Source organism: Rhipicephalus microplus, chromosome 2, assembly GCF_043290135.1.
Source record: "Rhipicephalus microplus isolate Deutch F79 chromosome 2, USDA_Rmic, whole genome shotgun sequence".
NCBI lineage: Eukaryota > Metazoa > Arthropoda > Arachnida > Ixodida > Ixodidae > Rhipicephalus > Rhipicephalus microplus.
The window spans coordinates 247,029,780-247,057,738 of record NC_134701.1 but is presented as its reverse complement, the minus strand read 5'-3'; the positions used below and the strand labels follow the sequence as shown (position 1 = coordinate 247,057,738).

Sequence of the window (27,959 nt, the reverse complement as noted above, 5' to 3'; positions counted from 1 at the left end):
CTTCGCTGGTGATATATCCAACGTCAGTATTGGCGGATACGTTCTTTAACGTAAATTCAAAAAGTGCATGTGGCAGTCTTGAATTACTATGTGAAAGACGAGCTTTACATGATTATGAAAAAATGCCATGTAATGAGGACTTATCATAGCGATTCAGGTAATACTTTGAAAGGCTTTATCGTCGTAGGGGTATCGAAACCAGTGCGCGATCATAACCCCCATAATTTTCTTTTTTGCCATTGCTGTATATGTGTACTTACACACGATCACATACAGATGGGCAGGCAGAATACTTCCCACCCCCTCACAGTAAAATCTTCATGAAGTCCTGGCTACACCCCTGGCGAAGCACCTGTGAAAGGACGCGCCTAGACTGTTTACGGCACGAGGCCAAGCAAAGCGCCTAAGCGACTGTGGTTTGGCAACCATGTATGATTTTCTACCCGCTCTTTTTTCCGCGTCCTCTCCTATACACACGCTGTTTTGTCTCGGTCCACTCTCGCTCACTCAATCAGCTGGCTGGCGTTGACCTGGCGGAAAGCTTCAATTCACGAAAACTAAAGAAACAGGTACTTGTTTGTGGTTCTTGCGAAACGAAAGCCGAGGCGGAGCCTACCTGGCCATTCCCGCGACCTTGACTGCGCTGAATGTGCGAGGGGCTTACTGCTGGCGGCTTTATTTGTATCCGCGTCCGCTTCACCGACTGACAAAGGAGTGGACCATTCTGCTCGTAATCACTCTTTGCTAGCGCAGCCAAAGGCCAATACAGGATTATTTAACGATGAGTAAAATCGGTAAGTACTTTTCGTCGATCTAGTATCCTTTATATCTACGATAGCTTGCGTTACAGTTTGTTTGTGGATGATATCTAGCCGATGTCCCTCGCTATCCTGATCCGCGCGCTTGCGTTGTTTGTATTTACCCTTGTCGCATGCTTTTAAGGTGTCATTCAAAGTGATCACGCCTTGCTTGTCAAGTCTTTAGGTTGCGCGATTTCTCAGTCTAACCTTTCATTTCTCAAACTACGTCGCCCAAAGTGGCTCCAACAGCGCGCGCGCGCGTTTGGCGCATAAAAGAAAATATTTACTTTCTTTTTTTCTTGAAATTAAGAAAAAAAATCTTTAATGCTACCGTCACAATATTTTGTATCGTTGATTCTTACTTGAGAGCTCATTGAATATGGTAATTACCTCAATGAGCAATTCTATTATGATGTGCGTGTAAGTGGTTAGGACATATTTTTTGCGTTACGGTGATTGCCGTGATTATATCACCTATGAGTTAATATATATCATAAGCGTCTCGCTGCTCATGTTTTTGTTCTTTGTTATCATCGCATCCCTCGTTCATTTGCGTGGAATGTAACTTCAAGTCGTCTATGTTGGCACGTAACTAGTGGCCTACGTTATCAGCTTAGATACCTAGTAGCCCACACAAATAGTGCCCCAAGATAGTGGTCGTCTTTTGTCCCTGGTGCTGAAGTTCAGCCTTGTTGGTATGACATAATGACAATTAAAAGCGCTTGAATTGAATACGGCGACAGAGTACAACGGAATGCTCGTGTTGTTTTATCCTCTTGTTTTTGCCCATTCAAGAGCTTTGATTTGTGGAATTTCCCGAAGATTACTAATTGTATATTTGAAACACTAGGCCAAGCACTAACAACACTAAAACTTGGATTTGAACTGAGAGCCACTGCATGGGGTGCAGCTTGGTACACAGGAAGCAATTGCAATCGGGAAATTCGATTATAATGCTTCTTGGTCATTGACTGAAATAGTTTCATGTAGCTGCCATATTACATTTATTTTCAAGGCACTACCAGCTGCACTTGCATAGATATAAGGCATGCTGCATCAGTGCTCCAAAACTGCTGTAATCAAAATTGCTGTGCCAATAGTGCCGGCAATAGGCAGCAGGCATATTATCCCGGAAAAAAAAGTTGCAGGCAGTTTCTCCCTATTGCCTGCTTATGTGACATATCTGCCGCCCATTTTTGGTGAGCCTGTCCAACGCTTCCTCTAGAAAGATGCCTGCGACCTGAGCCAAAAAGCTAGTTTCCGGCCCTCTCCTGTTCTCTCCTCTTCCGCTGCCCAAACAGTGTCGGCGTCGAGCGCTCGCTGCGACGGCCGCTATAAACTTTGCAGCCTCTGAGGATAAAACAATGTTTACTGCCGTCTCGAAGGCAACACAATAGTGCCCCAGTGTTGGCGTTGCTTCCAAATATAGCGAAAGTAGTAGTGTAGGCTGTGAGCGCTCCTCGCAGAGAAAGCACTGAACCACGAGGAACCTCCCGTCCCTATGAGAAAACTTGTGGTGTCGCAGGCATCCTTCTAGAGGAGGCGTTGGCCTGTCATACCGGCGATACATGTGCTGGCAGAATAGGCGATACATGTGCTACACCGACGATACATGTGCTGCTTTTGTAGTTCCGGCAGCTAGAATAGTACACCAGAAACCAGCTACCTATTAGCGCCCTATGTATCTTTAACTTTTAAGCCACCATTTAGCTATTTTTGCTCTCAGACATTTAGCAACACTGATCACCATTGTCAAAGACCTGGGCTTCCCATCTGTTGGCTAAGCCAAGTCGATGGAGTCGACCCGGCCTCTAAGCTTTTTCGACGTAGCCGCTGGCAGTGGCGTGAAAAACGTCGAGTGTGTTTTGTTTTTGGCGTGAATGACGTGAACCTAACCTAACCTAAATTCATTACTTGCAACCCGCTTATAGGAAAGAACAGCCGGCGTTCGGTGAACTGATATATTCTGCAGGCAGCCAGCAGTGTAGACACAACCAATCAGAACATTGTGTTGCTTGTGTAAAAGAAACACTTTACTACATTCCACAGAACCTAGATGGAAACAACACTCCCAGTTCTTGGCTGCACTTAATGACGGCAATGTACCAATGGCTTGGACGTTGCTCCGTGGGTGTGAAGAACCTCTGGTTGATCCAGATGTTAGGATCATGACAGGAGGAGAATACAAGCCTGCAATATGCATCGCTGTTGAGAAGGACCTATTAGATATGGGTAAGTTTACGAACTCCTCAGGAAAACGGGCTGCAGTAGATTTGTAGTGGCAAATTGAGTGGTTTGTGGCACTCCACAAGTTCTTGGTAGCGCAGCGTACTCTCATGTTATGTAGCAGCTACCTTATTACTTCCTACTTTGCTCTATAGAGTCACTAATAACAAGGAGAAAGGGTAGGTAGGGAATCTCTTTGGGAATCAAAGTTGCACTCTGCATGGAGTGAACACACGGATATTGGTAGCATGAGAGAAGTATTGTATTACTGGGGCAAGCAACATGTTACATTTCAGTGCCCTTGACACTCCAGGTGTACACAAAAACTATGGGGCTTAGAGCGACTACAGCCAAAAAAGAGTTGCGCGTGTTATATAGTGACTGATTTATGGCATTAGGTGACAGCCCTAGTGTCTCCAACAGAGGAGATTATTATAACATTCGTTTTGTTTTTATTATACCAAGAATAGACATAAAATTCATACTGAAGGCGATCCATGTGAAACTGTTTAAAATGGTAATGATAAACATTTTGGTGTGGCTGCAATATGTTACTGGTGGCCTCTTTGTCATACCGTGGCACATTGCTTACTGCAGCATGCAATAGATAATTAATTAGTCTGTTTATTGTCTACCAGTCTCGGTTCTGGTTTTAGAGATGTCCGAAGACGACAAGCCACTTGTTGCAATGAATGCCATCTAGCATGTGAAATGGCACTCAAAAGTATGATGCACTTTCGTGGTGTGTGCATTGCCTGCTCATATTCTTTCACCTGCAGCATGTGCTGTGTGATTTCGTTTCACCATTCCGTCATCTGGTGGCAATGACTTTCTTTAGCCTTTCACAAGCCCACCACATGCACGCACTTGTGGGCAGGCACTAAATTGTAGCCTGCTGGCGCAAATGCGGCAAAACGGCAATGCGACCATAATACCATCATTTAGCTGCGCCACCTTGGAGCTCGGCTGTAGTGGTGATGTTGCAGAAGTCAAGCCAAAGCTTACCGTCAGGTCACTTTAAATGACGTCACTGGTGTGAGGTGTAGCATATAATGCTGGATCACGCATGGGAACTTCAAAATTCATATTGTTTGCCTTCCAAGCTATATTTGCTGTGGAGATTTGGTAGATGATATATTCATGTTCGCAGGAATCGACCCCACAGACTGTCCCAGCCGTGAAATTTGCATCAAAACCCCTTGAAGGCTTTTTTCTTAGATAAATTTATTAGCTAAAAAAGAACCTGTAGAAGCAGAATCTTCTGTGTATTTATTCTTTGTGCTGATCGCTCGCCATTGGTTCTATAGAAGTGTACAGATACCGCTCAGAAATGGTCTTAGTTTCTGGACAGCTGGACAGCTACATTTTTTCATGAATTCATTTCACTTTCAAAATTAGTGTTACATTCCCTACTTTTACTTTTGGCGTGGCATTGCATATCATAGGAAAACAGGCTGCATTCCAGGAAAACCATAGGAAGCTTTGCTTTATCAGGACGGTCTACCACTGAGCGGGCTACATTAACTTGACCTCACTTAGAGCAGTAATATGTAGTAATTCACACGCTTATAAGGCCCCTCTAATACATTTACAAGTAAATGTCTGATGGCTTCTTTGAGACAGCTTATTGCCCCACGGTCGACTGCCGCAAATATTATTAAAATTTGTGAAGTATGAACAGTTACAGGAATTTACCGCACGCTTCTAGCACAAGGGGGCAAGAAGATTCATCCCTTCGTCAACATGCATCATGATTTTGAGCATTTCCTGTTTGTTATTCTTCTAACATACGCCTTGCTTTCAGTGTGATAGTGCGGAAGCCATCACATGATGGCATCTCACAACGACCACAGTAATTACGCAGCTCGCATCGCTAAAACCAGCCAGTGGCTCTGGATTTAGGTATATGATGCAGTGATTTGGGTATAAACTATAATTTGTAAGTGATACTTCAAGCTCACTTTGAGAATTAGTTGTAAATCTTATGCTACGTGCTCCATTGTAATGTTCGACTCGCTTGTTCTGAGGAACTTTGGCTACCGATATGCAGTGTTTTCTGGCAATGCTGGAACAAGTGGAAAACGGTGACATTCCTTTCATTATCATTATTATGTCTTCGATGGGATTGCTTTTTTCTTCATACATTGAAAAACTATATTATTGCACTCTACCGTGCTGCTTGACATCATCTGTTGGTGGCAAATTCAAGACTGGCACTTTTACATGGCATTTCAGCTTGTCTGTGTCCCTTGTTGACACGGTATACCAGGCCTAACAGTGCTTTTGACTTCCATCAATATGGTAGCACAATGTATCTAATTTACCGACAGGCTATAATAGAGAAATTCGTTTTATGCACTTTTGAAGTTGCCTGCCAATATACTTTTATCTGCTGTCATCATATGCCAACTGTAATGTTCGTGATGAAATTATCTAACAGCACTACTTTTTAATACTTAGTTGCTTTCTTATTTTGTTATTAACGAAGTATCAAAGTGAATAGCTTCATTAAAATTAGGGCTGTGCAAATATTTGAGTTTCAAGTCTGAACTGAATAATACCTTATCAAATAATTCGATTCAGCTTTTGTATAGCTAATAATCGAAGTTTCGAATATTTTGACCGCAAGAACATGTAAAACACAACAACAGTGCACCTTAGTTGGAGTCAGGCGGCTACTTCTAACGCTAATGCTTTCACAGTAAGCCATTAAACACAGATAAGTGCAATCAAATGACCTTTACTCAAAAGTGATCACTCTCTACATTTCAGTATTTCTTGTGCATTTCAGTATTTCTTGGGCACATTTATTTCTATTGTCAGCGGCTCATGCCATTTCCGCCTGAATTCGTTTCAGCCGAGCTTCTCATCATGTGCGGCTGCAGCGTGAACCAAAGTTCACCCACTGGCTTGTCCCCTCTGCACATAGCAGTTATGCGCAACAATGCCGACATGGTGCGTCTTTTGCTCAAGAGTGGTGCCAGCGTTTCTTGCAGAGACAGCAATGGAAGGACGCCACTGCATCAGCTGGCTGTCTGCAATTACGGTGGAAACAGTCTGGGTGTGTGCTTTGCTAATACCTTAACCTATCCTCGTCAGGCACTGTGCATGCACATGTGGATGGCAAAATAGCACACCAAAATTTAAGCTCCTTACGAAAATGAATGTATTGAGAGTTTACGACAGAATCAAAATTGAACAAAGGGCTCGTTTTGTGGGTTTTTTTTTTTTTTTTTTTTTTTGAGGCACAACTTCATGAACTCTATAAATGAACCTTCGTAAGTCAGCTTGCTACCCATGTCTTATTCTTTGTATCACCATATTCTTTATATCATCTCCTTATTTTCTTTATAGTACCATAATTATATCTAGGTATTATGTCGCATTTCTCGTATAGATATTAGGGTTCTTTCTGCATTATGTTTAAGGCGGCACATACCCGCTCTAGAGCGGGTATGTGCCACAGGGGATGCGAGATGGGAGATGGCAATACTTGGAGTGTTCACTAGAGGGACGCACGGACGGACAGACAGACTAGTAGACGGACGGATGGATACATGGACTCACGGACAGACGCATGGACAGACTGGCAGACGCACGGATGGCTGCGCGGATGGACGGAAGCAAGAACGAACGGATGGACGGAAGCACGGACAGGCTGATGGACGCTTTGCCCCACTCATCATCATTGACTCCGTGGATATGCTGCGATTTTTAAATGGATGTGAGTGAGCACACACGTCATTTAGCTGGAGTGTGCGTGGGTGCAACAATGGGAGGCAACTAGAAATGCCACTGAACGTAGGTGAATGCAAATAAGCATGGGACTAAACGCTGAAAAGTGCAAGGACTTAAGCAAATGAGTAGTACTATTCAGATGACAGAAATGTTGGTGAATAATTTCAAAGCATTTGCTTGTTCCACCAACTGTGATTCTTACTGAGTGTTTTCCAGACAAATGAATTTTCTGGGGTCACGAGTTCTGTGTGAACGAGGCATCAGCAGCACATGCCAAGGGCACACGTCTCATTTTGTTTTCAATACTTCACTCGGGACTGTTGGGGAAGAGGAACCAGGAAAAAGTGAAAAAAACACTTCACTATGAGCAGTGCTTATAGATTGAAACATGGCATCAAATATTTTAGTATAACGGATGGTGTGCACTATTGCTCATGATAAGCAGGTCGTGTCACTACAAATTGTGTCACTAACGGTAATGTTTGCTCTGATGTAAGCATTGAAACCGAAAATGCGCTTATAGAACAGACTGTAGAAGGTGGATACGAAAATATGTGCATTGCTTAGCCATGAATTGTTACGTTTCTATCTGCGAGTACTTCACATACTGTATATGCATGAACTGTTTTTATTGTTTTTTACTAAATGTTACTCTCATATTTGTGTGTGTGTTGCAATAGGGTTCTACAGCAAAATTGCCATCAAGTTATTGTGCAACTTTTTTTTTTTCAATGTTCATAGTATAAAATCACCTGCACAATGCAATCAAAGTAACGCTAGAATCAAGCAAATACGACATGTCTGCTATGTAGGTGGGACTCGTGCATGCATTAGCAGTTAGTAGCGATCACCTTAACCTCATGTCACAGATTACTAAGTTTAAATGTGGTTCGCTCAACTTATTTTCAGAAATCGCAAGGCTGCTCGTACAGAAAGACAGCAAGACAGAGTACAGGGATAGAAACGGAGCGACGCCCTTGGCACTTGCCTGCAAAGGCCACCGCGCCTTGGCCCTGTGCCTGCTGTCACTTGGGGCCAATGCCAGTGCTGGTGACAATGAGGGGAACACACCGCTGCACCATACATGTGCCAAAGTGCCAAATGATGAAGAGTTGGTGAAGCACTTGCTTGCTGCTGGAGCTCAAGTGAGTGTCCCATTTACCGTAAAAGCCCGCATATAGCTCGGACCTGCATATACAGTCAAACCCCGCTACAACGAACGCCGCTTCAACGAAATTCCCGCTACAACGAAAAATTCACGGTTCCCCGTCAGCAGTTCATAGGAGTCAATGCATAAATACTGTCACCACAACAAACATTTTTTCTTCTGCCATCCCGCTTCAACGAAATATCCCGATGCAATTCCAGCCTCAGATATTTATTTCTATACAGTAAACCCAATCTTTAACATTTTGATGAATTTTCAGAACCTGAAAATATGTCGACAAAGTCTAAAACACGCGTTGGCACCACCAAGAACCACCGCTGTTCAGCAAGCAAGGGCGCCGCCATTGCTTGATGGTGATGGCAATGGCAGAGCCCATGCTTGCTGAACAGCGGTGATTTCTGGTGGTGCCAACGCGTGTTTTAGATTTCGTCGACGTATTTTTGTGTTGTGAAAATTCATCAAATTGCTAAACATTGGGTTTACTGTATAGCCGCAGACGATCCGAAGCTGAAGCTCAGTTGCTTAGTTCATGGCACGAAGGAAGGAAAGGTAAGGAGAGGGCATGCCAGCCGGCGCGGGGCGTGAAAAGTGTGGCGGAAATGACATCATGGTGGCCATATTCACTAGGCACAATGGCGGCGTTGCTATGGTTACGTGTTGCGCAGTGGAGCTGGTCTCGCAGTGAGCGGCCGCGGCTGGCGGTGGAATGTGTGCCTCCCCAGGTCTCGTGCTGAGCCGTGGCGGACAATATCTGTGCTCTGTGCCGCGTTATTGGTTACGCAGTGTTCTCCTGGCTGTTACATTACTCTTAGCAACGTTTACAAATCCTTGTCCATCACGGGGTTTCAACAGTGCGTAGAACAAGTGCATATCCATGTGTCGTGCGGCGGATGACGCGGATGAAGCAGTTAGTGTTCAGCGAAATTGCGTTCGGCACCATGACGAAGCTGAATGACGACGAACGCCTTGCAGGTCAATGACGGTTGAGCAGTGCTCCTGCTTGTGACAACGGACGACGCTGTTAAGCCCAGCAAGACGCCATGAGGACCATGTGCACATACGTAGTTTCGTGTTGTGTGTACAGTAACAACTTGCATGTGCGTATTAAAACACCTTTTCTGTTCCGCTTGGTACACTCTCCACCAGCATTGCATGTAGTCTCAACGTAACAGCAACCGCGTTCAACTGTCACTAGCACCGTGCTCAAAGTCACCACGGTCGCAGAATGCCGACGCCGGTGAGCTTCACGCGGAACACGGACACAGTTGCAGGACGCTGCGTCGGCCGCGTGGCAAAATGAAACCGTAGAAGGCGCACGACCGATTGTGTTGTCTGTACAGTTGCTGAATTAATGACGTGAAAGCACTCGCCGTTGTCAGTTCATCTAGCGCGCGTTCTCTCGCAGTTGCTTCGTTGTCGGCGAGCTGTTACTCCCTGTTATTACTCGGACGAAGCGATTTCGCTGAAGGTGTCCCGCAGGCTCAGAGTAATAAGCCCCGTTCCATTCGTTTTGGATCGTCACGACACACGCGCTGCGCAGCCCACGTGCTTTCCGAGCCGGAGAGAGAGTCTTGCCTTCTGCTTTACATTCGAATGTAAGCAAGCGAGGAGAATTTGCCTATTCAATATGGCCGACTTTCGGCTTCATCCCGGCTTCACAACGAGTGACGTCAGGGCCTCTCCTTACCTTTCCTTCCTCTGTGGTTCATGGTTTCCTTCGTGCAGCTGCTGGGTGCATCTGCGGAACGATGCCTTTGCAGATTCCAATGCTTATCATTTTGTTCATACTTGACCAGTGTGGTTGTTTGTCCGCATTATCAACAAAATCAGCTAGCCGCCAGTGATGAATGATAAGAATGTCATAAAATAAGGCAAAAGTCACCGTTCCACGATACCCTGCTGCCATCTCTGCGTTTCGACGGCGGACAGCTGCTGGTGTTAATGTGTTATTGCAACTGTTTGGTTTGTTCACGAAGACAGTTTTAGGCGTTGTTTCAGCATGCTCTTCACCATGGCATCGCTATGCATGGGTCACGTCGCGATGTTGCTGCGAAAGAATGGGAAAGAGCGGACATTTTTTTAATTTTGAGAATAAACGTTTTTTTGTTTTGCTAGTTCAGATCGGCTATATTTCTTCGATTTCACTACAACGAAATTTTTTCTGCGCCCCTTGAGGTTCGTTGTGGCGGGGTTCGACTTTAGTCCATAGTGTGAGTTTAGAGATTGCAATCGCGAGAAAATAGTTTTCACGCGAATATAACCCGAGCAAAACAAAAAATAGATTGATTGATACACTTCATTCATCGTTGTGTCAAACGCACAGTCTCTTCCGAAGCTCCCTTGTTGGAAACCTTCTCCCACAGCACATAATCCCCAGTGCCATCAAGCACGTTCAAGATGGAGCACTTTTTGAAAGCGTGGCAAACGAGCGTCTCGAGAATGTAGGCCCAAGCCTCGACTATCCACGAGCACAGCATCACTGGCGAGGCCCATTTCAGCCATCCGGCAGGGGTCACTTCTGGTTATCTGAACCTCATCCACTCCATGTACAGGCACTTGACATGGTCCTTAAATGGCTTATTAAGAAACACATTAAGCAGCTGCAGCTGTGATGTAATACCTTCCGGGATGACGACGAGCTAGGTGCAGGAGTCGCGCAGAAGTGGAGTCGGTCAGGTGACACCAAAACCCGTCGAGCACAAGCATCGAAGGGGGTCTCAGCAGCGCTCTGGGCTGTCGACACCACACGGGCTTTACCCAGTCAAGCACTAGCGATTCGTTCATCCACCCCTTGTCCTGGCAGCGGACAAGGGGTCATCCACCCCTTGTCCTTTCGGCAGGGTTTTTCATTTGAACACAACGTAAGGTGGTAGCTTGCTTCATCTGCATCAAAGAACAACAGTAAAGTCACCTGTGTTTTTTTTTTTTTTTTTTTCGAATCGATCGCGCGATAACTTGCCTCGAGCCTTTCTGATACACCGTCAGTACCGAGGGCATATCCAGGTAAACCGGCGTTTAATCTCCGTTGCCAATCTGGCCCAACTGAAAGGGGCAACCTTTCGCAACGCAATTACATACTTTTGAAACTTCACAAGGTCCTCTCCGTAGCTCCTTGGTAGCTTCTGTGAGATCGACGTACGCCGGCGTAGGAAGAACCCAGCGCTGCACATAAAGAGAAACACCCAATGCTTGCTCGCTCCGAAATGCTCCGGCTGAATGCCTTTGTTTCGGGTGATCTCCCTTGCTTTCGCTTGTAGCAGCTCGATGTTAACAGCGAGATGCGCAGCTCGCTGCTCCCGCTCAAAGTCCGCGAGTTCTCATTCCACCTCAAGAAACCCTCCATTTTGTGGTCTGCGCAAACTTTTTCGCTGGTGGCTGCAAGCAAAGAAAACATCTTTATGCTTCCGCCAACCGCGGATATTTCGTTCGTTGACTCCGAACTGCAGCCCCGTGGCATAGTTGCCAATGGTTTGGAAGCAGCGATAACTTGTTTAAAAGCAGCTGAGTACTGCCTGTGGGGTGCTGACATGGTGTAAAATTGCAGGAAAAAAATCGTGCCGTTGTTATGGGCTCCAAGTTGAAGCAAAGGCCACTGACCACTGTTACACACGTAGGTCTGCAAGACTAACGCCTGCTACCGCTGTTAGTGCTACTTAGCATCTAGCGCAGAAGTGTGCAAACACCTGATGATGATGATTATGATGTAGATGATGGTACCGCACTATGCCAAAACCAAAACTGAACTTTTGCCAAGAATTCTTGAGACCTGCATATAGTATGGTGCCAAAATTTGGTACTCTAAAGTCTATAAAAAAAAAAAAACCTGCGCTATATGCGGGATATTATGGCGCGTTTTTCTAGAGTAAACAACATTCAGCAGGGCATATAACTGATGAAGCTTGCAGCTAAAATTCAGTCATAATACCTGAACTTTTTCTTTGAAAGAGTATAGCCCTGCTGCGTCTTGTTGAAAAAAAAAAAAAAAAGCTGATATTGGTGTCCAAAATGCGGTTGAGATCTGAGAAATTACAATTGAGACGGCAGAAACTTACTTTTTACAGGGGAAGAAGGCGACTTGCAGTTGCAGAAAGCTTCATTCGCCGTAGACACTCGCCATTACATTCATGCAGTGGGTCTGTTAGCACCATTTTATGAGTCATTGGCTGTCTTTGGAGTAACTGCAGGAGAGATAAACCTGCTGTTGCATTCCTCCAATTAGCCCAAACCTCTAGACTTCCTCACTGCTAGATTTTTGCAAAAACTACATAATTTGCAATGAGCATGTGCCAAAGACCTTATTGAACATGCTTGCAACCTCTGTAATTTTGAGTGGTCATAAGAGATTACTTGTGTGTAGTACTATGTAGTTGAAATAGTAGTTAGGCAGATTTGGGTGCACGTTAAAGAACTTCAGGTGGTCAAAATTTACGGAGCCTTCCACTACGGTGTCTCTCATAATCATATGGTGGTTTTGGGACGTTAAACCCCGCATACCAAGTATAGTAAAACCTTGTTAATTCGAAGTCACTGGGGCCGCGAAAAAGCTTTGAATCAACAGAACATACAAAAAGTGGAATGAAAAGAACTTAGAACTATTCAAAGTAATCGGTGCTCGTCGTTTGCTGTGCCGGCTAGCTTGCGACTCCAAAGGTTATGTTTTCCAGCAATACCTGGTCTTCATTTTGCCGCAAACATAGACGAACGGTGGGCTTTGCTGCTGCCACCGAAAAAGAAAACACGGTCGTGATCGACTGAAATGTGCACCTGCAGAAAACAAGACATCTTCACTCCAACACAGTAGTGACACGCAAGCAGCATGTCGCCTGCTCCTCGCTGCGTCAGCACGTCATGATGCGACGATCTTTATATTTTAATTATGAATTTTATAATGGCCAGTATGATGAAGCTCACAATGTGCTTTGGCGGGAAAAAATGATCATTGAAACTCTCTAACTTAGTTTTTGAAGTAGGCGTTGCTGGCAAGAACTCCGCCAGCAGTTCAAAGACGTGAATTGCTGGAGCAACCGTCAATCGGAGGCTCGCATACATCGCGATTTCCGCTAAAGTGTTCTTTATTAATTTCTTTACAATCCCAGAAAGAATGGGTAAACCATGACCTGCTGACGTTGCAAGAAACATGCGATAAGCTGTCCGCGTGTCACCGCTATTTTGCAGTGAAGCACGGCTCGTTTTTCGCAGCTGCATGTTTTGGTTGACCATGAGACCGTTTTTTCTTCTTTCTTTTTTTTTTTTTTTTTTTTGTCCTAGAAGTATCGAGACTGGGGTGCTTCAGCTGCCATTTATTAGTATCGATAAGTTGCCGTGCCTTGTGGCAATTAATGGCCGTCGTTTCCGCGGATTCGCGGCAAAATCGGGATCTGGAACTGGCACATGGCACTCAAAGTTTTCGAATTAACCGGACTGATGCCGGCCGCCGCTTCAAATTATCTACTCAAACTTACATTGGAAAAAACGGTACCGCAGAAATCCGTTGATATAAGTGGGATTTCAAAATAAACGAGTTCATATTAACGAGGTTTCACTGTAGTAGGTAGGCACAACCCTGTCAAAAAATTCAGGCTGACCCATACTACGCACAAAGTTTTCAACTATTATACTAGACCATTATGTATAACTTTTTAAACTCAGTAAGATTGCTTGTAACTTGTGGACCGACCTTCATGGAGCGGTACATGTGTTTGCTTGAATAGACCATTTCGTTATAATTTGCTCTACGGAAAAAGTTGTACTATTTGTTGTGACATAATTCCACAAATTTTTATGCATGTTGCTTAATTTACAGTTGCGACTCACTATACAATCACTAGACTTTATTAACAATACCACTTGCTGCAGTGGAATGTAGGATTTTGATGAGAAAGCATGGTGTTCCAGCATACTGGCATCTCGGCTATGTTTCCCGACTGCAGCAACAGTTTCTGTTTGAAAACTTGCCGAAGTTAGGTACAATGCCTCACATCACCGCAAATTTCATAGGGCACAAATTAATTTTGGGCCTTGAGGACCAATTAGCTTCGGTATTTTATCAGCTTTCCTTGAACTAGGATTCTCGCAATTGCTTCCATGAAGCACAACCATGCTGTGGAACTCTGGTCGTCCTGAAAGTATGAACGTCATCAGACTAGTCTTCCCAGATAGTAAACAGAGTGCATAGAAACTTTATAAAGATTGCACTTCCAATACTGTAACTGAAGCATCATGGAAAGTCCTATCTGTTTGCAAATAAGAGGCAGAATCTGGGAAAAGGCTGAGTTGCCTGAGGTCAGAGATCCAAAAAAGCGTGGGGCTGTTGGGAAAAAAGTTACAAGCAGTCGCATAATGACATCTTTTGAAGAATTCTAAGTAGGCATGCATGAATTTGTGCACACTGTATCGATTTTGTTTAAAATGTATATAGTAGCACTGGTAAAGCTTGTAGACAAATAATTATGTTGGAAAATGTTTGGTTGGTAACTGCTCTGTAAGTCCACCTCGGTGAAACAATAGCTAGGGTGCTCGGCTGCTGACCCGAAGGTCGCAGGTTCGATCCTAGCCGTGGTGGTCGCGTTTCGATGGAGGCGAAATGGTAGAGGCCCGTGTACTGTGCGATGTCAGTGCACATCAAAGAACACCAGATGGTCAGAATGTTTGGAGCCCTCCAGTACGGTGTCCCTTATAATCTTATGGTGGTTTTGAAATGTAAAACCCCAGATATTATTATTGACTGCTTCGTAAAGCCATTATGTGCTACTCCAAAAAGAAATTTTATATGCCCCAGAAGCTGTGCCTAAGTGGCTTCAGTCAATCTCATCGTTAGGAAAAGAAAAAAGACGACAGGGAGAGAATAGTATCCGAGTTTTGTGCTTGAAAGGGTTTGATTTACGTCACTATGTTGCAAAGGTTGAAGCCCATGCTTTTGTGACCCGCATGCAATCATGCATGAGCAAACAAAGAAAGGAATGTGAACATTGTGATGAGGCTGCCAAGTTATTTTGCATTCATGTCATTTCGGTGCTCTCGGCAATCGGCCTCTTTGAAAAACGTCTGCCCAATGCAACCAACAGAGTGCGCTATAAACAAGCCGATGCACTCGGAAGCACTGAACAACTGACTAAAGCAACGTAATTCAAAGACACCACCAGCAGTGCACAAAGAAGGGACAAGTACTTGTTGAAACGTGGCTGAGAGGTGATCATTAAGCATTCTCGAAGATGCCATTCTTGAGCAGAGGGCATCAACGGCTTCCTCACTGTCAGCAGTGGCCCTTTGGCTGTTGTTGATGGGCACGCACATTGTCATTCTGAATTTCTTCTTCCACTGGTTCATATGTACTAGGCTTGTGCGAATAGAGAATTTTAGGTTCGAAGTGAATAGTGGTTTTGGTCGAATAATTTCGAATCGCGTTTGAAGAGTTTATATGTCACATATTATAACAAAAAAGAGGGATGTTTGTCATTGTCAAACTTAGCTGCACAATATTTTTGAAAAATTTAAACAAAGCCTGTGAAAATGCCATATTTTAGCATTGAAGGAAGTGGAAACAACTTTGAATAGTAGTAGGATTTTACATTCAATAGAATGCAAATGATAGTTTGTAAAGTATGTTAAGTTCTAAAATCTGCTGTATTTGGAGCATATACGAGGTCTGTTAGAAAAGTATCCAACTTTATTATTATTATTATTTTGTGAACACCTGATGGATTTGAAACAAGTACGCTTGTATTAGTAGAATGTTGAACTTTCCTGCACATGCATGAATTTTTTCCCACCTGCCGATAGCGTCAGTCACTGGGACACAGCGTTTGAGTGAGTTAGCGCGCAATGGTGGTGCGCAAGAAAAATGGCAAAGCAACTGCAGCAGCGCTACTGCATCAAATTTTGCCAGAAACGGCGTAGCAAAGTGGAAATCATTGGGAAGATCAAGATGGCTTTTGATGACGACACAATGAGCCGCGCACAGATTAAGTAGTGATACAATTGCTTTTAAGACTGCCACACATCGATAGAGAGCAGGCCACGCTCCGGTCGGCCATTCACATGCCGAAATGACCAAATTATTGCCAAAGTGAGCACTTTGGTGATGCGGTACCGCCGTGGGACTATCCAGGAAATTGCAGAAGAGGTGGGCATCAGTACATTTCATTATGACAGAAGATTTGGCCGTGAAGTGAGAAGTTTTCGTGGCCATGAAGTGCCAAATACTGCTCATGGTGGAGCAAAAGCAACTTCATGTTGAAGTCTCGCAAGACATGCTGGATTTCACAAGCAGTGACCCTAACTTCATGAGCCCCATTATAACTGGGGACAAGTCTTGGGTGTACGGGTACAACCCAGAAACCAAATCCCAGTCGTCAGAGCGGAAGCATTCCACGTCACCAAGACCAAAGAAGGCCGGCCAAGTGCGCAGCAGCGTCAAAGTTATGCTGAGTGCTTTCTTTGACTCCTACGGTGTGGTACACCGCGAGTATGCACCACAAGGTCAAACAATCACCAAAGAGAGTACTACAGGGATGTCCTTCGTCGCCTACGTGACGCTGTGCAGCGCACGAGACCCAAGTTCTGGTCAACAGGAAACTGGCGCATCCATCACGACAATGCTCTTGCGCATTCCCCGCACTTTGTTCAGACTGTATTGGCAAAAGGTCAGACTCCTGTAGTTCAGGCTCCTTGCTCTCCTTATATGGCCTCCTACGGCTTCTGGCTGTTTCCCAAACTAAAGAGGACATTGAAAAGAAAGTGATTTCAGGCAAGGGAGAACATTATGGCTATTATGGCTGCAGCGGCAGCTGAGCTAAACTCCATTCTAAAAGAGGCTTTCTCAGAATGCCTCTAACAATGGCAGCACTGCTGGGAGAATTTTGTAGAGTCCCAAGGGGACACTTTTGAGGGGGATGAGGTTTCCAACACTCCAATTATGCCACTTTTTTATTACACCAAAGGTCGGATACTTTTCTAACAGACCTCATAAGTCGATAGATAGATATGTCGGGTTTAACGTCCCAAAACCACAATATGATAATGAGAGACGCCGCAGTGGAGGGCTCCGGAAATTTCGACCACCTGGGGTTCTTTAACCGGCACCCAAATCTGAGCACATGGGCCTACAACATTTCCGCCTCCATCGGAAATGCAGCCGCCGCAGCCGGGATTCCAACCCGCGACCTGCGGGCCTCATAAGTCGATATAACGAGCTTTTAGACTAAAAAATGAATCTATGAGGGGGGAATGCCTTCACCTAACCTTGCAGTGGGGTTCTGCAGCAGTGTGGATTACCCCTGAGTATCCCTTGTCACGGCTCAGCACCGATTCTCTGCAAAACCACTTTTACAAAAAGTTATATGCAACCTAATTTACACTGATTGATTGATATGTGGGGTTTAACGTCCCAAAACCACCTAATTTACACTTGAAGAGGTGCTCTCATGTGAAGGCTTAGCATCCCTTCACTGCAGTGAAACCAGCTTTACAATTGGTTTCACCGCATACAGATTAATATGCACCTATACATCTGTCTCAAGTAATTTGTAATTTTCAATAATTTAAATTTGATTCAAAGCGAGTTCAAATACTGCATTTTTTCATTTAAATATTTGCACAAGCCTAATACTCAAGACCTTGAAAGTACTAGTAGCCAAGGTTCAGGCTTCCAGCTATTCTCAGTGCTTCCTCCTTTAGGAGCCGAATACTGGCTGCACAACCAGCCTCTCATTTTGTTTGAAGCTAATAAAAAAGGGCATAGTCCAACTCTCCATAAAAGATGGGCCCTGCATATGCAAGTTTTCGTGTCGTCATTTTGGAGTCAGAACTGGAGATTCTTCTCCCAGCTGTCTTGAAATTCCAAGAGGTGCAGCTCGTAGTCTTTCCAGATGCATAATGCCACCCAACAACTCCAATCTTTTTGGCTCCTGTGTAGAAGTGCATCATGTAACTAGCAAGTTACGGGGAAAATTTGGGAACAGTGGCTGCATGCATTCAAGATGCGTGTCACAAAAGCCCTGTAACCACTTGGTTTTTTTTAAAGGCTATTCATTTTCACTGTGCACTATCTTCATTTTCATTGCGCTTCTTTTTTTTTTTTCACTTTCTGGAAGGAAATATTTGTCATTGCTTCTAGCAGTCTTGTAGCAGTAATAGTAAAATGCATATTTCGGCTGAAGCTGCTGGGACATTGGAGGGGAAGGGGTTTTTGATATATAATATTCAAAAGTATGACATTGTTGGAAATTTTAACACTCTGCACTTGTGTGTAACTGCATGCTTCTGAGGCCCTTTATGGTTTCTAGATACACATGCAAACTGAAAAGTTGCAGGATCTGTGAATTCTGACGTCTGCACTAGTTTACACTTCTATATAGCGTGTTGAGGCTGATGGTAATAATAAATTAAATAAGTTTTTAACACAAAAGTGTTTTATGCAAAGATCCACCAAGACTTTACTGATGTATTTTCATCATGGGAACGACGTCAGTAAAAAGTACCTGATCAGATAGCGAACAAAGAAATGAAAAAAGTTCCGTTGATGGTAGTTGAACCCACGACTTGTGAATCTGTGACGATACCTGCCAGGTGCTGAACCGTGTTGCTGTCCCGCATGCCAAAGTATACACAGGTCTGTCTTTCAATTCTCACACTTTCCTCCCTCAACAGTTTCCCTTGGTGGAATGGTATTGCTGTTTGGGAGCATTAAAGTAAAATAATTCAGCACGGCACTGACAATTTCAGAGTAGGAGCACTTTCGTAGTCTCGGCTTGCGCACGCTCGGCTTCCCTTCATCACAAAAAGACACTGCCACGGTGAAGTCCAGCAACATGTCAAATCTCACGATGGCTGGAGTCGGGGCTTTTTGACGGATGCCGGATGCGTTGGTGAACTGTATTCACTACAGTACATCACTATGTCGAGCGTGCGCATGCATCAATGTGATGTCAGAATACAAAGGGAACTTGAAATTCTAGGCAGGGTTCCGCTACACCAGACAGAACCCTACTGTGGCGTATACATGAGCACAGAAGTAAGCTACACTATTACTGAGGACTGTAGGCCTTGCCGTTTCTCTCAAACGATGACTCTTTGAAAAGGTGCATATTGATTATCAGTGCTTATTATGTACAGTGCGGTCAACTGTAGAAGAGAAAATACTCAAATGATTACCATTCCTATTGCTGGCCTTCTAACTGTAAGTGTCTAATGAAACTATCTTCATGAATGTCACTAGTCTATTGAGGGCAGTAAGAACTGTCCACCACCACGCAAATCTAAGCCACTGTGCCTCTATAAGTGGTTTATTTCACCATAGAAAGCTTACGAAAGTGGACAGTGCTATCGCTGTGCATCATTATGTCCAATATATTGTCATAAACAGTATTGTTGGACTCCACTGTACTGCAGCTACCACAAAGATTTAACCATGATCATGGATAATAATCATCAAGATGTGCCACCAGGTGTCAACGTGGGTGTATTCTCAGTTACAATAGCTGCCAGACATTAGTAGAGATTGTGCAAGCTCTCGTACATCAGTGTGCAATAAACATTCAGCTATTTCTATGAAGGCACATTTCACTTATGTGTTATGCAGATTCCTATGCTGGAGAGTTCAACCCTGTGTTTTTAATACTTTTTTTTGTTTTTTCTTTTTCGCTCATTGTTCACAGGTGAATAAAAAAAATAACCGCGGCATGACTGCCCTGAGCTTCGCTGTGCTGGTGCATGCAAGTCCTGCTGTAGTGCAGAGTCTCATGAGCAATGGTGCAGACTGCAACCTCTACATCAAGTGCTGGCATCAGACTATTCTTCACAGAGCCATATGCATCGCCAGTTATTATCAAGAATGGGAGTCTGTCAAGACTTTTGTGCGTTACGGGGGCAACCCATTTGGCCAAGACAGGATGGGCACGACTGTTGTGCAATATGCTATGTGCAAGAACAAGCCACTAGCCCTGTGGATGACACGTGCGAATCCATTTATGGGTGCACCCCGCTGGTGTGCCTGGCGGGTGCTGTACGAAAGTTGGTATGATTGTACGAACGAATTCAATGAAAAAATGCTGTCGGAGCTTTCTAGTGTTCCAACGCTTCAACGACTGTGCTCTCTAGCATTCCGTTCGAAATATGCCCGCCACCTCGATTCTCCAGCGTTCGCTTTATCTCTGCCACCTCGGTTGCTACAGCATCTGCGCCTCTGCAATCTGTAGTCAGTAGGGGCAGATTGGCGACATCGAATGTGTGCAAGTAAAGAGGCTAGCCATTGTTTTTAAGCAACTATTTATAGTGAGCATGACATTGCCTGTGTGAATAGCAAAAACTTATGTACAAACCTGAATGCAGTTGTTAGTAGGTGCTGGTGACTAAAGCTACAAGAGGTTTACTTAATACAAGTGTTTTGTTCTTGTATGGGCAGTTATACTGGCTCGAAGAGTCTTTACACTCATATAGAGCTTTGAACAATCATCATCAGCCTGACTACATTCACTGCAGGACAAAGGCCTCTCCCATGTTCCGCCAGTTAACTCGGTCCTGTGCTTGCTGCTGCCAATTTATACCCGCAAACTTCTTAATCTCATCTGCCCACCTAACCTTCTGTCTCCCCCTAACCCGCTTCCCTTCTCTGGGAATCCAGTTAGTTACCCTTAATGACCAGCGGTTATCCTGTCTACGCGCTACATGCCCGGCCCATGTCCATTTCTTTTTCTTGATTTCAACTATGATATCCTTAACCTCCGTTTGTTTCCTAATCCTCTCTGCTCTCTTCTTGTCACTTGAAGTTACACCTACCATTTTTCTTTCCATTGCTCGCTGCGTCGTCCTCAATTAAGCTGAACCCTCTTTGTAAGTCTCCAGGTTTCTGCTCCGTAGCTAAGTATCGGAAAAATACAGCTGTTATATACCTTCCTCTTGAAGGATAGTGGCAATCTACCTGTCATAATTTGAGAGTGCTTGCCAAATGTGCTCCACCCTATTTTTATTCTTCTAGTTACTTCAACCTCGTGGTTCGGCTCCGCGGTTATTACCTGCTCTAAGTAGACACAGTGTTTTACAACTTAAGGTGCACTATTTATGTGCTGCTCTCTTCCAAGGTTGTTGTACATTACTTTCGTTTTCTGCAGATTAATTTTAAGACCCACCTTCTGCTCTCCTTGTCTAACTCCGTAATCATGAATTGCAATTTGTCCCCTGAGTTACTCAGCAATGCAATGTCATTGGCAAAGTGCAGGTTACTAAGGTACTCTCCATTAACTCTTATCCCTAACTGTTCTCATTCTAGGCCTCTGGAAACCTCCTGTAAGAACGCGGTAAATAGCATTGGGGAGATTGTATCCCCCTGTCTTACACTCTTCTTGATTGGTATTCTGTTGCTTTCTTTATGAAGCACTATGGTAGCAGTTGATCTCCTGTAGATTTCTTTCATGATTTTTATATATGCTTCATCGACGCGCTGATTCTGCAGTGTCTGCATGACTGCTGATATTTCTACTGAATTAAACGCCTTCTCGTAATCTATGCAGGCTATGTATAGTGGTTGGCTATATCCTGAGCATTTCTTCATTACCCGATTGATAGTATGAATGTGGTCGATCGTTGAGTAGCCTGTTCGAAATCCTGCTTGTTCCTTTGGTTGATTGAATTCTAATGTTTTCTTAACTCTGTTAGCAATCACTGGGGCTCTTCGATTTTCAGGCCTCTGGCAGCTCTCTGGCAGCCAGAGGTAGCCAGAGGGTCAGTCAGCTAGTTCCAGTCTGGACAAAAAACAGCGCTGTGGTCACTTGTGTGGGGAACCCGAGACAACCCGAAGCTGCCCGAAGATCGCAAAATCGGACGCTGGGACAGCCGGCATAAACTGAAACAAACTCCACCGTCATGGCATAAAACGAAACAATGCGCCGCGTGTGTGTTGGTTTTTTCTGCATTGTCCGCTTGGAAATACGTAGCTAAGCTCGCCAAAAAGCTGAAATAATATCCTCGAGCATACGCATTTGGGGTACGACTTCGTATGCTCGCACGATCACTCGCCGCGTCCGTGAACGAAACAGCCAGCTGGCGCACGCTGTCTCGAGAACGATGCAAGGTGAGCTGCCGCGACGCTGACAGCTTAACAAGCTCACGTCTCTTTAGTACATGTATCAGTCACTGCACAACACGACGCGAAGTCACGCGAAAGTGATCGTGTCTCCAAAAGAGCTTGAAGATATATACTTGCTCAGCTGTCGCGTATTATACGTCACAAACACACGTTGACCAACTTACATTTTTGTCTAAAGTTTATAATATGCGCAGGTATCGGTACCACGAGTGCGCGTCGTATATAAACATTTGCATGACACGTTCTCGCCCCATTTTTAGAACTTTCCTCTGCCTGTTTTCCAGTCCTAAGTGGCACTTAACAAATATCATGTATATCAGCTTTGATACGACCTACTAGGTCATAGTACGTACTGCACGGCATTATTGCAAAAAGGTGAAAAAAGACAAAGCCAACGATGAAATGGGCCACGAAAGGATGTATACATTACTAAATCCATTCTCCTTTTTTTTCTCGCGCCGTATCGTATATTATCATACCACATATGCAGGCTCATGGATAGAAAGGTGCGCACGCTGTTTGCGACCAGCGAGCATCGCCAACAGTCGCAATCTAAGGTTTTCTATCACCATCGAAGATGAATCAAGTAGTCAGGACAAAGGTTCTAAGAGGTTCTCGTATGCAAACGTACGACGGAGCGAGCTAGTTCGATCACAATCGTCTTCACTAAGTGCACAGAAAGCAGGCACAGCTTCACAAACGACTACTACGAAAAAAAAAATTATAAACTCCGAAGTTGTCTCCATGCGTGCGTACGAGCGTGTACTACGTAGATTACTTTTAAGGCATGTGCACGTCGCAGTCAACAGGCAACAGTTCGCCGCGTTGTTCACGGGAGGAAGCTTCACAAGAAACATAACGAAAGCGATGAACAGTAGCTTCAAACACTCGCCGCCACTCGTAATCGCCTCATCTCGCAAGGCGGGACAGGCTTTAGAAGATAGCCACTAGTAATGATGAGCGAAGGCACAGTCCTCAAGCGCCCACATTGCTATCCATCGAGTCCTCACAAAGATGGCATCGAGTGCGCATCGTACCTTTTCGGCGTCTGCTGGCCTGAAACATGCCCAAAACCTTTCAGAAAGCTTCCACAAATATATTGTCCTGGAAGCGTCTGGCGACCCTCGGGCTCCCCGCAGGTCTCCATAACCGTCCAACCCGAGAAAAAGGAACGCCAACCGGAAGTGCGTCGCGGGTGGACGGAGCTGCCCGAGAAAAACAAGCGCGCTCTGGCTGGCTCTGGCAGCCCGCGGGTAGCCAGAAATGGAAAATCGAAGAGCCCCACTTTTGTAAATAGCTTGTATACTACGGTGAGCAAGCTGATCGGCCCGTAATTCTTCAAGTCCTTGTGGTCTCCTTTCTTATGTATTATGATGATGTTAGCATTCTTCCAAGTCTCTGGTACTCTTCCAGTCAGGAGACACCTCGTAAACAGGGTGGCTAGTTTTTCTAACTCAATCTGTCCTCCATCTTTCAGCAGATCTGATGTTACCGGATCCTCACCAGCAGCTTTGCCTCTTTGCATGCTCTCCAAGGCTTTTCTGACTTCTATCATTACTGGTGGGGTGTCATCTGGGTTACTGCTAGTTCTTATAGTATTAAGGTGTAGTTATCACAGCTACTGTACAGATCTCTGTAAAACTCCTCCACTCTTAACTATCCTATCCATATTGGTAGTTATTTTGCCTTCTTTCTCCCCTGGTGCATGCATCCAATTTTCGCCTATCCCAAGTTTTCTCTTCACTGCTTTGACGCTTCCTCTGTTTTTCAGAGCGTGTTCAATTCTCTCCATGCTATACCTTCTTACATCGAATACCTTTTGCTTATTAATCAACTTCGAAAGCTCTGCCAGTTCTATTTTGTCTATTGTACTCGAGACTTTCATGCTTTGATACTTTTTAATGAAATGCTTTGTTTCCTGGGAAAGCTTGCAAGTGTCCTGTCTAACTACCGTGCCTCCAACTTCCACTGCACACTCCGTAATGATACTCGTCAGATTATCATCATTGCATCTATGCTAAGGTTGGTTTCCTCAATAAGAGCCTATTCTAATACCTATTCTATAAGTACCTATTCTGGAGCGAGACTTGTACTTTCTTGTACTTTCCCTATCAGTGCTAGCTCATTGATTGGCTTCTTGCGTATCAGTTCCTGTCGTTCCTTCTTTAAGTCTTGGCGAATTCGAGACCGTAACATTCTATGGTTACTGCATCGTACCTCGCCAACCACTTCAAATCCTGCACGATGCCTGGGTATGCACATATTATAAAGTCTATTTCATTCTTATTATTAGGGCTCCTCCATGTCCACTTACGGTTTCCTCGTTTTCGGTAGAAGGTATTCAAAATCTGTAAATTATTGCATTCTGCGAATTCTACGAGTAGCTCTCCTCTGGCATTTCTAGTACCGATGCCATAATCTCCTACTGTCTAGTATCCAGCCTGCTTCTTCTCTACCTTTGCATTAAAATCTCCCATCAGTATAGTATACTGTGTTTGTACCTTACTCATTGCCGATTCTATGTCTTCATAAAAGCTTTCAGCTGAAGCGTTATCATGGTTGGATGTGGGCGCGTAAGCCTGTACCACCTTCATCTTGTATCTCTTATTGAGTTTAATTACGATATTTGGCACCCTCGCATTAATGCTATAGTATTCCTCTACGTTGCCAGCTATGTTTCTGTAAATTAGGAACCCTGCAGCCAGTTCTCTTCTGTTAGCCAAGCCCCAATAGCAAAGGACGTGCCCATTCTGTAGCACCGTATAGGTCTCATCTGTCCTCCTGACCTCACTGAGCCCTATTATATCCCATTTAACACCCTGTAGCTCCTCGAATAGTACAGCTAGACTTGCCTCACTAGATAAAGTTGTAGCGTTAAACGTTGTCAAGTTCAAGTGAATAATAATTTTATTTTAATCGTTCATTGTTCATTTCGGGGGAAAAGCAAGGAGGTATTATGTCATGTGCAGGAGTTCTTGGTATCAACTTATCACCGGGAGAATGTCCTTGTGGTTGCTGCACAATCTTAGTAAATAAGATGTGTGAAGAAGTGCATTCATGAATATCATGGCTACCTGATTTTTGTACCTGTTAAGAAGATAGGGCCGTGCATCTCTCATTATTTCCATGCTTGGGCTACCCTGATTATACAGTTAACGTTAATGGCAACAAACTTTGATATGTTTTAAAACGCAGTGCACACTGCATTTCAAAGTGATTACAGGATTTTTAGCTACACAGCCGGTAGGTTTTCATTGGGAAAAAAAGGCAAGGTATGCCGAATGTAAGTGAAAGAATGGAATAGTGCTCAAGTTGTCTGGTTATCTGATGTTCCTGTCAGCACACCTTTACCTTCCTCTATACTGTATTCGAAATACATGTTAAAATGAGTATCTTATACTGAAGATTTTTTACGAGGAAGGTTTTCGCATTCACCATAGCCAATTGAATGTTCCACTGTAGCTGTGGACGTGTCCAAATGATGTGTATAAACAAACAAAAAATGCAGTTTGCCAGAGATGAAGTGTACTGTCGTGCTTGCTTTCATTAACAAGTGGTCACAGAAATATGCATCCAGTGATATTATTTCGATTGATTACAGTATAACAAAGTGCTTTAGACATCATCAAATTTCTATTTCTCTTGACTCTAATTTCACTGCAAACTCACGTATTTAACATCTCATTTTAATTATGTGAAATAGTTTTTGAAATGAATACAGTGAACATTTCTTTGTATATGAACATGTTGCTGACGCACTACATCACTATTTAGCTCATCTGTCGCAGCATAAAAAGACTCATCTTGCTGAATTAAAAACTGAATACATTGTTGTATCGCTCTGTGATAGCGCACAATAAATGTTTACTTGCGCATTGGGTGGGTTGTGTGTTTCCATAGAAATGGGCTTTCAGACAGTAGCATGTGGCATTGCAGCTGCATTTTATTGTTAGATGGACCTTTTGCGCTTCTCAGTCACTTTTCGATCATCAGATTTTTTCAGCTTCCATCTGTGGCAAGAAGATTCACGCCTGCGATGCCTGTCTGTCTTCTTTAGTAATGGCACTAGTTGCCTGTTTATTGCTTTTCATACTCACTGTGAAACTTGAAAATAATTTGTCCTATCTATTCGATATAACTGCAACATGTAAAGCTGGCTACTGCACTCTGCCCTCTTGCCAAATCTATTTTACTGCCTATTTTGGTTTCTAGCAAATTGAATTTTTCTTTGCTTGCTCTCTGCGGGGAAGTAATGTAGAGGTAGTACAGGTTTATGATGATGATAACAACACCGAGAACTTTTGTTATCAATGTACACTAAGCACTCTGTATACTTTTATTTGCTACCAAAAAAATTGTGTTGTCAATCTTATCTCTATTAACAAACTATCACGGTGTTATTTAGACAAACTTTGTCAGGCTTTTTTTCTTCAATAAGTTATTTTTATCATGAAAAGTAATGCGTGACTACGAATCTTGTTGCATATATACAAAAAACGAAACTTACATTTTCAAGTTAACCTCCCTGTTTTTCTTTTCCTCCTCAAGTTTTCGAGGCACAGTAATGCCATGTGACAATACAACAGTTAAGGAATTGACGAGAATGCATTTGATTTCAAAGCAGATATACACTGGACAGTACTTTCTTCAACTCTTTTTTTTTTTATGGAATTCTACAACCACCTAGTCTGATTACGGGCAAAATGTCAAAGTCGATGTGATCCTGTATTACCGCCGCTGTATTTTCCCACTATTTGCACTACGAAGACTGAAAAGTCAAACAATGCACTGACCCCTCACCTTAACACATTTACAGAACCTATGTCTTTCCTATGCCGCATTTTCTCAATTGTTAGCTGAGGGAGATTTCCAGAAAAAAAAAATAAGACAAATATAATGTAATTGTGTGTGTCGTTGCACATTGTAGACAACCTGAATTTAGGTATTCGATTGTAAAGTGAGGGTCAACTTCTGAGAGTGATAATCTGGAAAAAAGAAAATGCGTGTCACATTTGAGCAAATACGGTACTCATATTCATTACCATTACTGCAGACATAATGCTTTTCACTGACCCCATTGGACTGTATCTATCGATCAATCTATGTAACCACTCATGTCTGGGTGCTGTCGCAGCAGTCTCCATAGCTTATTTACCAAAAATAGGCATAGGACATGAGTCCATGTCATGTGACGATGCTTGTTGCACGCGTCGTTATGTCCGTTCCCCCCATCACTCGTAGAACATCACCGCTTACCATGGCCCATAATATGTGAATGCACCGCATGATTCACAGCTCAGTGATAGCCATAATCAACATGGTGTGTCCAGATAAGTTATTTGTTTAGAGAGAGTGTCGACACAAAATGCAGGGAAAAAATGGCTGATCCCAGATACAGTGGTAATCGATGATCTGTGAAGCACGAATGATGAAGGTTAATATGTCACTTTTAAAATCAACACAACGTTACGAGGCAGAAGTAAATTATGCCGCGCATGACTTCCGTGCCATGATTATAATGTTCGGACGTTTCATTTACCATCGTCATCTATTCACGTCACCTGATGCCAAATTTGGTATATGTGCAGCTAGGGAAACGGCCGCGAGCGCATCATGAGCGCTGTATGTTCTCATGTTTGCCCCAGTCGTTTACCTTCCTCATTCATTGACGTCACGTAACACTGAAATTGGTATATTGGAAGCTAGCGAAACAACCGCGAGCGCATTATCAGCTATAACATGAAGTCACGTTTTACATGACACGCACGTTTCGACGTGCCATTTACCTTCGTTGTCCATTCATGTCTCGTAATACCAAATTTGGTATATGTGAAGCTAGCGAAACGGCGGCGAGTGCCAGCGCCCAATATTCTCCGACGTAACGTTGACGCACGCACACGCTTGGCGCAGCGACACCCGGCGGTAACCGGCGCGAAACGCGACATGC

General features: G+C 43.9%; 2 protein-coding genes across 2 annotated transcripts in view; one reads left to right on the top strand and one right to left on the bottom strand.

Annotated features, from left to right (window-relative positions):
• LOC119169314 (clotting factor G beta subunit-like) overlaps positions 1–27,959 on the bottom strand; it is a 61,329-nt gene that overhangs the window by 19,672 nt on the left and 13,698 nt on the right. The window lies entirely within an intron of this gene.
• Positions 457–25,887, top strand: LOC119170184 (uncharacterized). Its single transcript, XM_037421263.2, has 5 exons — positions 457–794; positions 2,850–3,032; positions 5,884–6,087; positions 7,674–7,909; positions 19,587–25,887. The coding sequence occupies exons 1-5, from the start codon at positions 782–784 to the stop codon at positions 20,124–20,126; spliced, it is 1,176 nt and encodes a 391-aa protein (XP_037277160.2). The 5' UTR covers positions 457–781; the 3' UTR covers positions 20,127–25,887.

Excerpts from the sequence above, each read along its gene's own strand:
- LOC119170184 (XM_037421263.2), top strand. Across the intron at positions 3,033-5,883 it reads GAAGGACCTATTAGATATGG|CCGAGCTTCTCATCATGTGC; the intron begins GTAAGTTTACGA and ends AATTCGTTTCAG. Across the intron at positions 6,088-7,673 it reads TTACGGTGGAAACAGTCTGG|AAATCGCAAGGCTGCTCGTA; the intron begins GTGTGTGCTTTG and ends ACTTATTTTCAG.